Genomic DNA, 14,221 nt, shown 5'->3' with positions numbered 1-14,221 from the left:
AAACTTCAGGGTGAAAAAGATAACAAGAGACAAAGATGGACATTTCATAATGGTAAAGGGGACTATACAACAAGAAGACATAACAGTCATCAATATGTATGCCCCCAATCAGGGAGCACCGAAATATACCAAGCAACTACTAACAGAACTAAAGGGAGAAATTGACCAAAACACAATTATACTAGGGGACCTAAATACATCATTGACAGCTATGGGTAGATCATCCAAACAGAAAATAAATAACGAAATAGCAGCCCTAAATGACACATTAGATGAAATGGACATAATTGACATTTATAAAGCACTTCATCCTAAAACATCAGACCATACATTTTTTTCTAGTGTACATGGAACATTCTCAAGGATAGACCATATATTGGGACATAAAACTAACCTCAGTAAGTTTAAGAAGATTGAAATCATACCAAGCATATTCTCTGATCACAAAGCTTTGAAATTGGATATCAACTGCAAAAAGAAAGCAGGAAAAAAACACAAATACATGGAGATTAAACAATGTACTTTTAAAGAACGACCAGGTCAAAGAAAAAAACTAGAGGAGAGATCAAAAGATACATAGAAACAAATGACAATGAAAATACATCCTACCAAAATTTTTGGGATGCAGCCAAAGCAGTTTTAAGAGGGAAATTTATATCATTACAGGCCTATCTCAAGAAACAAGAAAAATCCCAAATAAATAACCTCAAGTTACACCTTAAAGAACTAGGAAAAGAAGAACAAATGAAACCTAAGGTCAGCAGAAGAACGGAAATAATAAAAATCAGAGCAGAACTAAATGAAATAGAGAACAAAAAGACAATAGAAAAAATTAATCTGAGAAAGAGCTGGCTTTTTGAAAAGATTAACAAAATTGACAAACCCTTGGCTAGGCTCACTAAGATGAAAAGAGAGAAGATACTAATAAACAAAATCAGAAATGAAAAAGAGGAACTTATCGCAGACACCAAAGAAATACAAAGGATCATTCAAGAATACTATGAAGGACTATATGCCACCAAATTCAATAATCTAGAAGAAATGGACAAGTTCTTAGAAACATTTAGCCTTCTTAGGCTGAACCATGAAACTGGAAAATCTAAACAGACCGATCACCAGTAAGGAAATTGAATCAGTCATCCAAAACCTTCCCAAAAGCAAAAGTCCTGGACCAGATGGCTTCACTAATGAATTCTACCAAACCTTCAAAGAGGATCTAATACCAATCCTGCTCAAACTCTTCCAAAAAATTGAAGAAGAGACAGTACTCCCTAACTCATTTTATGAGGTTAACATTACCCTGATACCAATACCTGACAAGGACAACACACAAAACAGAGAACTACAGACCAATATCTCTGATGAATACAGATGCAAAAATCCTAAACAAAATTTTAGCAAATCAAATGCAACAATGCATTAAAAAGATTATTCATCACGACCAAGTGGGATTCATCCCAGGGGCACAAGGATGGTTCAACATATGCAAATCCATCAATGTGATACATCACATAAACAAAATAAAGGACAAAAATCATATGATTATAGCAATTGATGCAGAAAAAGCATTTGATAAGATACAACATCCATTTATGATTAAAACACTTAATAAAATAGGTATAGAAGGAAAATACCCTAACATAATAAAGGCCATATATGACAAACCCTCAGCCAATCTTATAATTAATGGTGAAAAAATTGAAACCCTTTGCTCTACGTTCAGGAACACGACAGGGTTGTCCCCTATCACCTCTGCTTTTCAACATAGTGTTGGAAGTCCTCGCCAGAGCAATCAGGCAAGAGAAAGAAATAAAAAGCATCCAAATTGGGAATGAAGAAGTTAAATTGTCACTCTTTGCAGATGACATGATGCTGTATATAGAAAACCCTAAAGACTCCACTAAAAAGCTATTCGAAACAACGAATACAGTAATGTGGCTGGCTACAAAATCAACATAGAAAAGTCCATTGCATTTCTATATACTAAGAATGAAATCTCAGAAAAAGAAATAAAACAATTCCTTTTGCATTTGCAGCAAAAAGAATAAAATACCTAGGAATAAAGTTAACCAAGTATGTGAAAGACCTATATGCTGAAAACTACAAGACATTTTTAAAAGAAATTGAAGAAGACACAAAGAAATGGAAAAACATCCCGTGCTCATGGATTGGAAGAATCAACATAGTTGAAATGGCCATATTACCCAAAGCAATGTACAGATTTAATGCAATCCCCATCAAAATCCCAATGATATTTTTAAAAGAAATAGAACAAAAAATCATCAGATTTGTTTGGAACCACAAAAGACCCCCAAGGCAATCTTAAGAAAAAAGAACAATGCTGGAGGTATCACACTCCCTGACTTTAGCTTGTACTACAGGGCAACAATAATCAAAACAGCATGGTATTGGCAGAAAAATAGACACATAGACCAATGGAATAGAATTGAGAACCCAGAAATAAATCCCCATAAACATGGTCAGATAATTTTTGACAAAGAAGCAAAAACATACAATGGAGAAAAGATAGCCTCTTCAATAATTGGTGCTGGGAGAATTCAAAAGGCACATGAAAAAGAATGAAACTGTCACCATGTACCAAAATTAATTCAAAATGGATCAAAGACTTAAGCATAAGACATGAAACAATAAACTATAGAAGAAAACATAGGTACTTAACTTATAGACCTTGGGTTCAAAGAACATTTTATGAATTTGACTCCAAAGTCAAGGGAAGTAAAACCTAAAATAAATTAATGGGACTATATCAAACTTAAAAGCTTCTGCTCAGCAAAAGAAACCATCGACAAAATAAAGAGGCAACCAACTGAATGGGAGAAGATTTTTGCAAACACTGTCTCCGATAAGGGACTAATATCCAAAATATATGAGGAACTCATGCAATTCAACAACAAAACAAACAAACAACCCAATTGAAAAATGTGCAGGGGACCTGAAGAGACATTTCTCCAAAGAGGACATACAAATGGCAAATAGACATATGAAAAAATGCTCAACATCACTAATCATCAGAGAAATGCAAATAAAAACCACAATGAGCTATCACCTCACCCCAGTTAGGATGGCTATCATCAACAAGACCAATAGTAACAAGTATTGGAGAGGCTGTGGAGAAAAAGGAACCGTCATACACTGTTGCTGGGAATACAGACTGGTGTAGCCACTATGGAAGGCAGTATGGAGGTTCCTCAAAAAGTTACAAATAGAATTACCATATGACCCAGCAATCCCACTCTTAGGTATCTACCCAAAAAATCTGAAAACATTTATCCATAAAGACACGTGTGCTCCAATGTTCATTGCAGCTTTATTTATGGAGGCCAAGACATGGAAACAACCAAAATGTCCTTCGATAGATGAATGGATAAAGAAGTTGTGGTATATATACACAATGGAATACTATTCGGCGGTAAGAAAAGATGATATAGGACCATTTGTGACAACATGGTTGGATCTTGAGAGTATAATGCTAAGCAAAATAAGTCAGACAGAAAAAGCAGAGAACCATATGATTTCATTGATATGTGGTATATAAACCAAAAACAACAAAGGAACAAGAGAAACAAATGAGAAACAAAAACTCATAGACACAGACAATAGTTTAATGGTTACCAGAGGGCAAAGGGGGCGGGGGTCGTAGATGAGGGTAAAGGGGATCAAATACATGGTGATGGAAGGAGAACTGACTCTGGGTGGTGAACACACAATGTGAAATATAGATGATGTAATACAGAATTGTACACCTGAAATCTATGTAACTTTACTAACAATTGTCACCCCAATAAACTTTAATTAAAAAAAAAAAGAAATATCCACATAAGAATGGGTTCTTACATTAATTTCTGTAGTTGAACTTTCTGCCCTAGTCCTCCTTCATCAACACTTCTGCCTCCTGGTTCTGGTGTTGGCCATATTTTTCACTGGTAACTGTACATAAACTGAAATTATTTGTATAAACAATATAAGTGATTTGCACACATTTCAGAACATAAGCTATTCTGAAAATAAGCACACTGCACATTTAGTAAAGATACGTACTTCACAGGGATTAAAAGAAATGATGCACATAAGATCGTTTTGTAAATGGTAAGACACAATACGAAAGTAATGTTTTCTATTTTTGGAAGGGGTACCTTAGATTCCCTTAGTATAATTTTGCTAAAAATTTTGTTTTTTTCTGTTTTCACTTGTTGAGCAGGTTTTCCTTCTGTCAGTACCCATTCGTTATTTCTATAGCTGCAAAAAAAATCATTATTCAGAGAGACTCAGAACAACAGATGATAAACATCGCAAGGGTAAGCCAGCTATGTAAGCATATTTGTGCTGACTATAATCAATATAGTAAATAATTTAATAAATAAATATCTTGTGAATTGTTCTAGCATAATCAGGAAATGTTAAAAGTAAAATCATGTTGTATTCCACCCAAAAGTGCTTAAACTTGCTGATGATATGGGAAAAAGATACCCCTCATCATTGTTATGTTATATAGCAGGAAGATTAAATGCATTTCACTGATACCAAGTACTGGGAACTTACTGGACACTGTTTTGTAGATACCATGTTCCAGCTCCAGGGTAACTACCGTGTTTCCCCGAAAATAAAACCTAATTGGACCATCAGCTCTAATGCGTCTTTTGGAGCAAAAATTAATATAAGACCGGGTATGATATGATGATATGATATGATATGATATGATATATTAGACTGGGTCTTATAGTAAAATATATAGTAAATATACTAATTTTTGCTCCAAAAGACACATTAGAGCTGATTGTCTGGTTAGGTCTTATTTTCAGGGAAACACGGTAGCAGAGCATTGGTGAAAGAGTGAGGGCAAGGAGTTTTCTTAGAAGCAAACCATTCAAACCACTGAAATATTTTCTAGGTTTCATGAGAACTCAACAGAAACAACCAGAAAATTAGAAGGTGTAACAAAAAGTATAATCTTGAAAAACTGAGAAATATGTCCAAAGAAGGTGAAAGATGTTTTATTGATTCTTAGGAAACCCAAATGCATGGGGGCCCCTAGAACCTGGGGTAGCAGTCAGGCTGGCTTTAGGCAAATGGTGGAACAGGAAGAACTTGATCTCTGGGCCTGTCCTCACCACTCCCTCCCACGTGTGTTTTCAGCACAGCACAATAACATGATGTACGTTATCTAATAGATACGAGATTTGGTGAGCTTTTTTTAAATCAGAGCTCTAGACTATACATTTAAATGCTCATATTTTGAGTATCTGATTCTGTAACATGATTACTCACAACTTTAAAAATTAGAGGGAAGGGTGGCTCTAGTCTTCTTAAAATAAAAAGAGACCCATAAAGTAAAAAGAAATGATTTCCATAACTTGCCCAATAGTATAAAAAGAATCCTAATGCATAAATTATAATACTTCAAAATAGCATAAAAATAAGAATTGTTTGATCTTCAGTAATTCAGTTTCCAGAAACTGAGTACCAAGGGAATTCCATAGCCACACTAGCCCCCTGAAAAGTACATTTAAACAGGTATATTTAGCAACAGAATTATTGCTTAATCTTAGGTAAATATCGGCTCAGAGATTAGTCTATTCATTTTGACATTTTTTATTAGTTTACTAGTTTTTATTGCATTTAATGTGCCTTTTTAGTAATTTTTTTTTTTACTTTGGTCTATGATTTTTAATATTTGTAGGAAAAAACTCTAAAGATCTAGAAGTTTAAACTCCTCTGAGCAGTGTTCTGCTGTGTCACTCACATTAAAATATTAAATATCTTCTTTTGTGGAACTTTTCTTCTAATTAAAAGAAGGAGAGTGGCAGCTGTAGGCTGTCACTGGCTAAGTCTTCCACAGAGCATGGATATAAATAAGTAGAGATTGAAGAGTCCAATGGCATCATTAGTTCTTACAGGTGTTTCCCAACATTTTAACTTATAAATTGCCATTCAACTTGGCATTAATGACTGGTGACTATTCTGACACAAAGACCACCTTACAGGTAGTTAATGTAAGCAAAAGCTTATTAGTATAATATAATCTAATTCTGCAAAAGAGATTCCCCAACCTGAAAATAATTTCTTCATTTGAAGCACTTTCTATTAAACATGAATTCCTGATAGTAGCCACTAAGCCTTGCCTTCCATTAATATCCTAGTATAAAATTGTGTGTTGCGTATTTCCAGTGTGACAGCTTCCTGAGAGCTAGACTGGGAACAAAGATAGGAAAGGGTAAGAAAAAAGGTCCATGACATAGAATGCTATCCCAGAAATATGGAATTTTTTGAGCATGAAAAAGAGGACCCTGAGAAGAAAAATATTGAAAGCCTTTAGAATTGGACATTGGAGACATGAAGAAGGGTTCTGAATTAATGTTTTATTGTAGTAATCTACAAAATCATGAAAGCAGCCTTATTAGATAGATTTGAGATATTAAAGTTTTATCTACTAAAGCAAATTGCTGCATATATTTAAAATGTCTAAATCTTAGTCTTTAATTTGTACAATAAGTCATTTTCTTTGCTGCTAAAGAAGATGAGGTAGTCTGAAAAAATTTGGATAAACTAAATATGTAAGCATGCAGACTTTATATGATAAAGGATGTTTATATATTCATTATATATTTAAATGTGTTCCTTTTTACATACTCATTGCTTATACTTTTTAGAAAATGACAGATTTTTAAAATCACCCATATTTTCATCACCCAAATATAAGTATTATTAACATTTTGGTAAGGGCTCTTTTGAAATTTTTTTTTATCTATATTATCTTTAAAAGGCAACAGAGTTCAGTATTGTAGCCACATTTTTGTTCCTTGTTTCAGTTATACCTTCCTTAAACATTTTCCATGTCATTTACATATTTTTTATGACCATCATTTTAGATGGTTGTATTATATCCCATTAGATAGATACAGATTTAGGATAGTTCTAAGTTTTGCTTTTATAGATAATGCTGTGATGAACATCTCACTGTATAAAATATTTTCTGCTATTGCTTCTCAGCCTTTTGGCTAAGATCAAGTGTAAAATATTTTCTGCGTTTAGAACTCCTAGAAGTGGAGTTATTAGGACAAAGGATATGAACATTGTTTAATGTTTCTGATAAATATTGACAAACTGCTTTCTAAAAGTAAACTAATTGTGCTTTTAGAGTACATTCCATATCTAAAAAAGCTTAAGCCAAGTTCATCATCAGAAGTATATACCTTGTTTCAAATGTTCCCACTTTACGTTTATATTTATTAAACAGAAAACCTTGCCATTTAAGAGATGAGACATGGAAACTGTAATGCAACATTCTTTACTATAGAAAGTGAATTATTTTGGGTTCTCCATTTTGGACCCCCTTTGATTACCACTGTTTCAAAATTAAATAATAATAAGGCGCTTTCATAAATCAAAACTTGTGTAATTGAGTTTATGAAATTGTTTATGTGAGATGGCATAGAGAAGAATATAAGTGATTTTTACTAAAGTGTTTAAATATTTTAAATGAAATTATAATTTAAATGTGAAAATGTTTACTTTCTTTTTTAATTAGCAAAGTCTGGTGGATAAAGTATCTCGAAGACAGAGACCTGATATGAATATGTTATTTCTAAATATGAAAGTAAGGAGGACACATCTGGTTAGCGATTCTCTTGATGAGGTATAGATCATTTATTCCAAAATAATATTAATTGATTACATAGTTAAAATCAGTTCTGTATTCACAATTAAACCTTATGTTCATTTTTATATGTTTATTGATGGTTTGTTGTTAGTTCCCCAGAAAAGAATTTTATATATAGCAACTTAAATGAATAATTCATGTTGATGAATATGTAACCTAGATTCTAGATCCATCTTTGTTACTAGCTGGGTGTTTAACAAGTCATTTTAACTTTTCCAAACCTCAGATTACTCATCTATAAAATTAGATGTCTGATCCACAGCGTATATTGGATCAATTTTGGGTCAAACACAGTTGGATTGTATGTACATGTATTACTAAGCTTCCTGTATGTACAGTTCTTCAGCCAGATCTTTGTGTGGCTATTATAAGATAATGGCTCATTTAGTTATGTGATTTTTTAAAAAGTTTAGTGTTGAAGGCAAGTTAAAGAAAAGGAAATGAATTATTTTATATTGTAATCTGCTAAATGAAAATATTGGAGGCAGTATGACACCAGGAGGCAGTAACCTTGAGCAAGGTACCTGACCTCTCTAATTCTGTTTCTTGATCTATGCAAGAATCAAATTCTTATAATAATACCTAGTTCACACAGTGTCTGGTAGATTTATTGGATGGATGGATGGATGGATGGATGGATGGATGGAGTTTTGTGACATTGTAAATAAGACACAGCCTGCGTAACACATTTCCCAAATTAAAAAAGTTAACTTCCTTTTTATTGTCCTTTGTTCTCCTCTACTATATAATTTCTTCAAATAGTTAACCCGGAAAAGAGCAGACTTGAAAAAGAAGTTGAAAGTTACATTTGTAGGGGAAGCTGGTTTGGACATGGGTGGCTTGACTAAAGAATGGTTCCTTCTTCTAATTCGCCAAATTTTTCATCCAGATTATGGTGAGTATTAATTTTTATGAACAGTATTTCTTCGTAATTGTTAGATTCCAGTAGTTGATCTTATTTTTAATCTACCCTATGGTTTTACACATTTTTTTGTCAACTATAAATCTTGAAAAAAATTTTAAGGACTGTTAATTACATTTTAAAAATTGTTTAACCAAATTGGTGATCGAAATGTCCATTATCTTATTGGGAATCCTATATAAAGTATAGAAAGACTTGAAAATATACATTTACAAGGGAGCATCCACATCTTTTCTGCATAAGCCAAATGCATGAAAATTTGTCATTGAAATAGAGAACATTTGAAATTGAAAAACAAAACTATAGTTTGCTCTACACTAATATTTGATACTAATAATAAGAGGCTTCAACTCTTTCATTAAATAATGAGCCATTTTAATTAGAATTCATTAATTTTTAAGACAAAAATAAACCTTTGATATTTAAGTTTGGTTTTATTTTATTTAGAGAAAACACCTTTATAATCCTTAGTTTCTATTAAGTGTTTTTCTTCAGGGAGTTTTAGTGTTTTTCGTATTCTTTATTTTTCTTTATTTTATATGTATGTGTATATGTCATCTTACTGGTATTGGGAAAGAGAGATGATGTGGATAAATTGAAATCTCCAGATAGTCTCAAAATTAATTTTGATCATATCTTGTAAATTATAAAACTATAATTTTTATAAAAGAAAATCAACTGATTAATTTAGTTTCTGTCTTTTTACCCCACGTTTCCACTGTTGGTTCAGGATACCAATGCTTTTGCATGCTCTCTACGTATACTTGGTATATTTTATAATAACATGAAAGATGATTTGTAACAGAACTATTACTGAACTGTTTTGCTTCTAACAGTTGAAATGTCATGTATATTTTTACTCTGATTTGTAAATCAATCATAATAATGAAATTATGTTTCTTTTTTCCCAGGCATGTTTACATATCACAAGGATTCACACTGCCATTGGTTTAGCAGCTTTAAATGTGATAACTATTCTGAATTCCGATTGGTTGGAATTGTATCCTTTAAACTTTCCACTAGGAGGTGCTAGTAGACTAGAGATTTTTAAAAAATTTTATCTGAATTTTAGAAAACTGTTCTCATTAAGCATTTTATTCAGATTAAACATTCTTGTCAAATTTACGAATAGATTTTCAATAATCTTTATTATTTGTAATATCATAGCTATATATCAGCAGATTTAATTAATTGAAAGGAATGACTGAAAATGTTATCTCAAAATAAAAATAAAAATGTTTATTTTCTGTTTCATATATTATCTAATTTATCAGAAAATTGAGACATTTTTTAAAAATCAAAATATCTTTTTCATTCATAATGAACTATTTTTCCATTCTTTCACTTAGTATTGATTTTACTCAGTTTACTAATTTGAAATTATGGTGATTAAATCTAGGTCTTTAATATATTCCCAAATTCCAAGATTCATAAAAATTAAAATTTTAGTGAAATGGGAATATTTAAAGCATATGGCATTATTTTGTAGTGTTTTTTAAATTATATAAATCCCTCTGCTATCCTCTGATCCCTATCAGGTGTGCTGGAGAGGGCATTCCTGCATTGGATGGGAGATTGGACAAGATACCTTCTACATTAGCTTTTTTAATTCTAACAAATGTAATTGGAAGAAAGGAGGGAAGAGTAAATAAATGAGCAAGCACTGGAGATACACACGATAAAAGAGGAAAGAAATATCCACCTTTCAAGAAGTTTACTACTTAGATGGATGGGCAGATGACTGCCAGTACAAGGTGGCCTGTTCTCAGAGTCAAATGAACATTTGACATTAAGAGCTAAAGAGTTCTAAGGAAGGTCTTCCCACAGAAGGTAGACATTTCAACGTTGAGTCGTTCTGTCTGATTGACACAGGGCTGTAGAGAGTAGGACATACAGTGGGAGAATGACTAGAAAAAAAGACTGCATTGTACTGGACCTTTTACAGTGCAATATGTAGGTCCGCTTTGATTGAAACAAAGAGCACGCTGGGAGCTACAGAATATACCACCAGAAGAAGAGTTAGAACCATTTTATGGAGGACTTTCAATATCTATCTTTGTTGCATTTGTTGGGATCAATCCAGAGGAGTGTATATGAAAAATGAGAGACTGGGTGGAATAAAAGTTTGCAGGGAGAAAACTATACATTGAGATGGTAAACTTAGTATGAAATTTTGTGTATATTGTCACATCTAAAGGCCCAAAGTGCCAAGTTCCACAATATAGAATGCTTGACAATTCTTAGACTTCTGTTTTTATTGTATTATTTGCAGTAATCGTTTGTTGAATGTGTGAAAGCCTGAGTCATTGATGCATATCACTATACTGTGAGCTATTTGGATTTCATTTTATATATATGTTTGTCGTACTTTACATAGTTATAACAACTTAGGTTTGTATATTTGTATATATAACAGCTTAGGATGATATTTTGACTTGCTAATATTTGTATTGAAGGATTAGATCTTAGCTATCACATTTTTAGAATGGTATTATACATAAAATCATGAATTTTCTAATTATTTTCTTTTGCAATAGACATTAATTTCTATTCAGTAATGACCTAAAAGGGCATATTAAGCATTTTTGCATATGTTGCGTGTTTCAAGTTAAATAATTACAGGAAGTCTCACTTAACGTTATTGATAGGTTCTGCTACCTTAAGTAAAATGACATAACAAAAACAATTTTACCACAGGCTAATTGATATAAACAAGAGTTAAGTTCCTATGGCATCTCACCAACATTATAACAAAACGAAATTGAACAAAACATTATTCGAGGACCTGCTGTAGATTTAAAATTATTATAGCCACTACATTTCATTGTTAATGTGTATTTATCTCACACAAAAAATAAACTGTAGAAAACAAGATTAATGCTCCAAAAGCATGATAATATGTAGAAAAAATGTGAGATGACAGTGATCTGTAAGTGGTTGAGAGATCTGCTGCTGCACATGAGAAAGCTAAAAATTGAGAACAGGCATGATGATTGAGAAAATATAGTTGGTTCTGTATATATTTCAGTTTCTAAATTTCAGGACCAAAAATTTGTTGTTCTAGTAGTTCTAACAGTATTGTGTTTCTAATATTTCATTTTTAAATATGGTAAGGCCTTAGAATTTACAACAAATGTTACAATGAAACCTGTAATAGTAATTATAAAATGTTTTGAAGATTGCATGAAGAGCCGTAATATAACAGTTTTTTAAAGTAGACTTACTTATACGAAAAGGGGCATTGGAAGTAGAAGTAGGAGCCCTATAGTATAGTGCAGGGTTTTCAACACATGACACCTCAGTGATTCCAGAATTCCTCATCCTCATTCCTGCATCAAGCACAGAAGGTTGATTTTAATGAAAAGTGCTTAGAACTTGTCGCTATAGATGATCATAAATGGTCACTGCAGTGGTATTGTGGTTATTGTCATTATTGCTATTATCACAGTTACAGAAGTATATGAGAACTTCTTTTTAGTATCTGTCTCTTGAATACACTCACTGCTCAGTCTCGGTTGATATAGTTACATATATCATCTCTATTCCTTAAATTAACCTTCATTCTGCCTTAGCAAATTGAGATAATGACTGTCTTCCAATTATTAAAAATTGTTTGCAGTAATTCATCCAGCCCATATTTTTAGATTTTCTTTTGAGCCTATAAAATTAATGACTTCCTTAATAACTTGATATAATAATCTTTATTTGACAGTTGAAATGTTATGAAATTTAATCTAAAACCCCTCTTTCAGCAAATGGTAGTTACATTCTGCCATGTAACTGATAAATAAAATACAATAGGGCAAAGTTTATATATGTAACATCTGTAGCTTTTTAACTTAGATACTTTGAGTAAACTCCATTGTTAAAGGCTTTTCAGGTATTACTGTAGGAGAGAAATTGTCCTGTTAGCTTACCAACAGTGTGTATGTCTGTGCCTGTGTGTGTGTGTGTGTGTGTGTGTGTGTGTGTGTGTGTATACATATGTTTTTTCAGTTCAGCTGTCATTACATAGTCTGTATTTAATTTTAAAATAGTTAAAATGATGATCAAAATCAGTAGTGTGTTCTACAGTGAGTTCCACTGAGTAAATTGTTGCTGCTACTTATAAAATCACCAACATCTTTGTTTAAATTTAGACAATATTTTTATATGTTAAATAATTTATAGGAATGTCTGAAATTGCTATCTGTTGTGATCCTAGATAAACTTTTTTAAGGAAATCATTAAATACTATCTACTGAACTCCTCCTTTTTACGTGACTTGGTAATCAAGGAACTATATTATGTAAAAAAGGGAAATATGAGCGGAAAGGATGTGGGATTAATTAGAAAGTCGGCGTTAGATCTGAAAGAACTATGCAAGAAATAGACTGATGCATAATTCAAAACTCATTTGTTGTCATGGATTTTATGTTAATGCTTAACATTTAGTATGCATAGCTTATGGGACTAGCTGTTTATAACAGCATTACCTTGGATATTCGTTTCCCCCCCTGCTGCTACAAGAAATTATTGAGCCCTCCCATCGTTCCTAGTGATCAAAATACACCAGTAGGCATCTGCAGTGTTACCACTGACGACTTATGCCAAATTATGCCTGTAAGTATACAGTTACTAGAATCTTATTCCTTAAAGCTAACATCTTCTACCTGAACAGTCTTTCTCCTGCTGATGCTATTCTTTTTAAATATGGTTTCCCCTCTCCTTTTGTAACCCATCTCCTTTTTTATATAGCTTCTCCTTCCTTATAGAGAGACATCACGCACTCTGCAACTCTCCTCAGCTCTTATAACATAGTAGAACAGGCTTTGAAGTCAGAGAGGCTGCGGTTTATATCCGGGCTCTGCCACTTATTAGCTCTGTGAACCTGGATAAGTTGTTTAACCTTTCTGAGCTCTAGTTTCTTTATGTGAACAATTGGATAATAAAACTTATATATCGGGGGATTACATGAGATAAGAAGGCACTTAGTATTTGATCACTTCTGTGGTCCTTATTAAGATGATACTATGCAATATCATTAACAGTGTCTTCAACAAACAGCTGTTAAATCAATACAACATAAATTTCACAGGACTGTCCCTTAGAACATTCCTCAGTTCAAAAATTAGATTTCTGGTCATCAAATTTAAGCCAAGTTTAAGATTTAGTAGATAGATGGATAGTATACACTTCCTTCTGACAATCCCTTATAATATTTTTTACTGCTTAGTTTTTATAACTGTTGGTCAGCAGAGCATTCCTTGTAATATTCTTAGCAAATACCTAGATGTGGACATTTTCTGTTGTTCATTAAGTATCTAAATAACCCTGTGTTTAATAGGCAGATGAGTTTGATGTATGGTTGGCGCCTTCCTATGAAAGTTGAGAAACCTCCCAGAACATGGGTCCAATTAGAAAACCAGGGGTTTGATATCAGACACATTTTTGGAAGTTGATTTGGGTTCTTTCAGATTAACAACATAAATTCACATTTTGATAAGACTCAATAGTTTGGAAAATAGTGTGATATGACTGTTTGCAAAAGTTAATAGAGTATGGCTCTGAAAGATCAGCTTTCTGTGGTCTTGTATCTACAATATGCTAGCTAAGACCCTGGATGATTCACTTCATTTTCT

The 14,221-nt window shown here is 32.6% G+C and overlaps 1 protein-coding gene across 2 annotated transcripts in view; it reads left to right on the top strand.

Annotated features, from left to right (window-relative positions):
* HECTD2 (HECT domain E3 ubiquitin protein ligase 2) overlaps positions 1-14,221 on the top strand; it is a 72,679-nt gene that overhangs the window by 47,711 nt on the left and 10,747 nt on the right. The window contains exons 11-15 of one of the 2 annotated variants that reach the window (XM_081073975.1): positions 4,220-4,316; positions 7,547-7,654; positions 8,441-8,573; positions 9,512-9,600; positions 13,044-13,202. In XM_081073975.1, the coding sequence (XP_080930101.1) occupies positions 4,220-4,316; positions 7,547-7,654; positions 8,441-8,573; positions 9,512-9,600; positions 13,044-13,202 (586 nt within the window). Of the gene's footprint in view, positions 1-4,219; positions 4,317-7,546; positions 7,655-8,440; positions 8,574-9,511; positions 9,601-13,034; positions 13,203-14,221 lie in introns of those variants that run through there. The other variant, XM_081073976.1, reaches the window with a different exon arrangement.

Source organism: Rhinolophus hipposideros (assembly GCF_964194185.1).
Source record: "Rhinolophus hipposideros genome assembly, chromosome: 15".
NCBI classification, from domain to species: domain Eukaryota; kingdom Metazoa; phylum Chordata; class Mammalia; order Chiroptera; family Rhinolophidae; genus Rhinolophus; species Rhinolophus hipposideros.
Note: the sequence above shows the minus strand (reverse complement) of the source record. Positions and strands in the feature narration are given on the sequence as shown.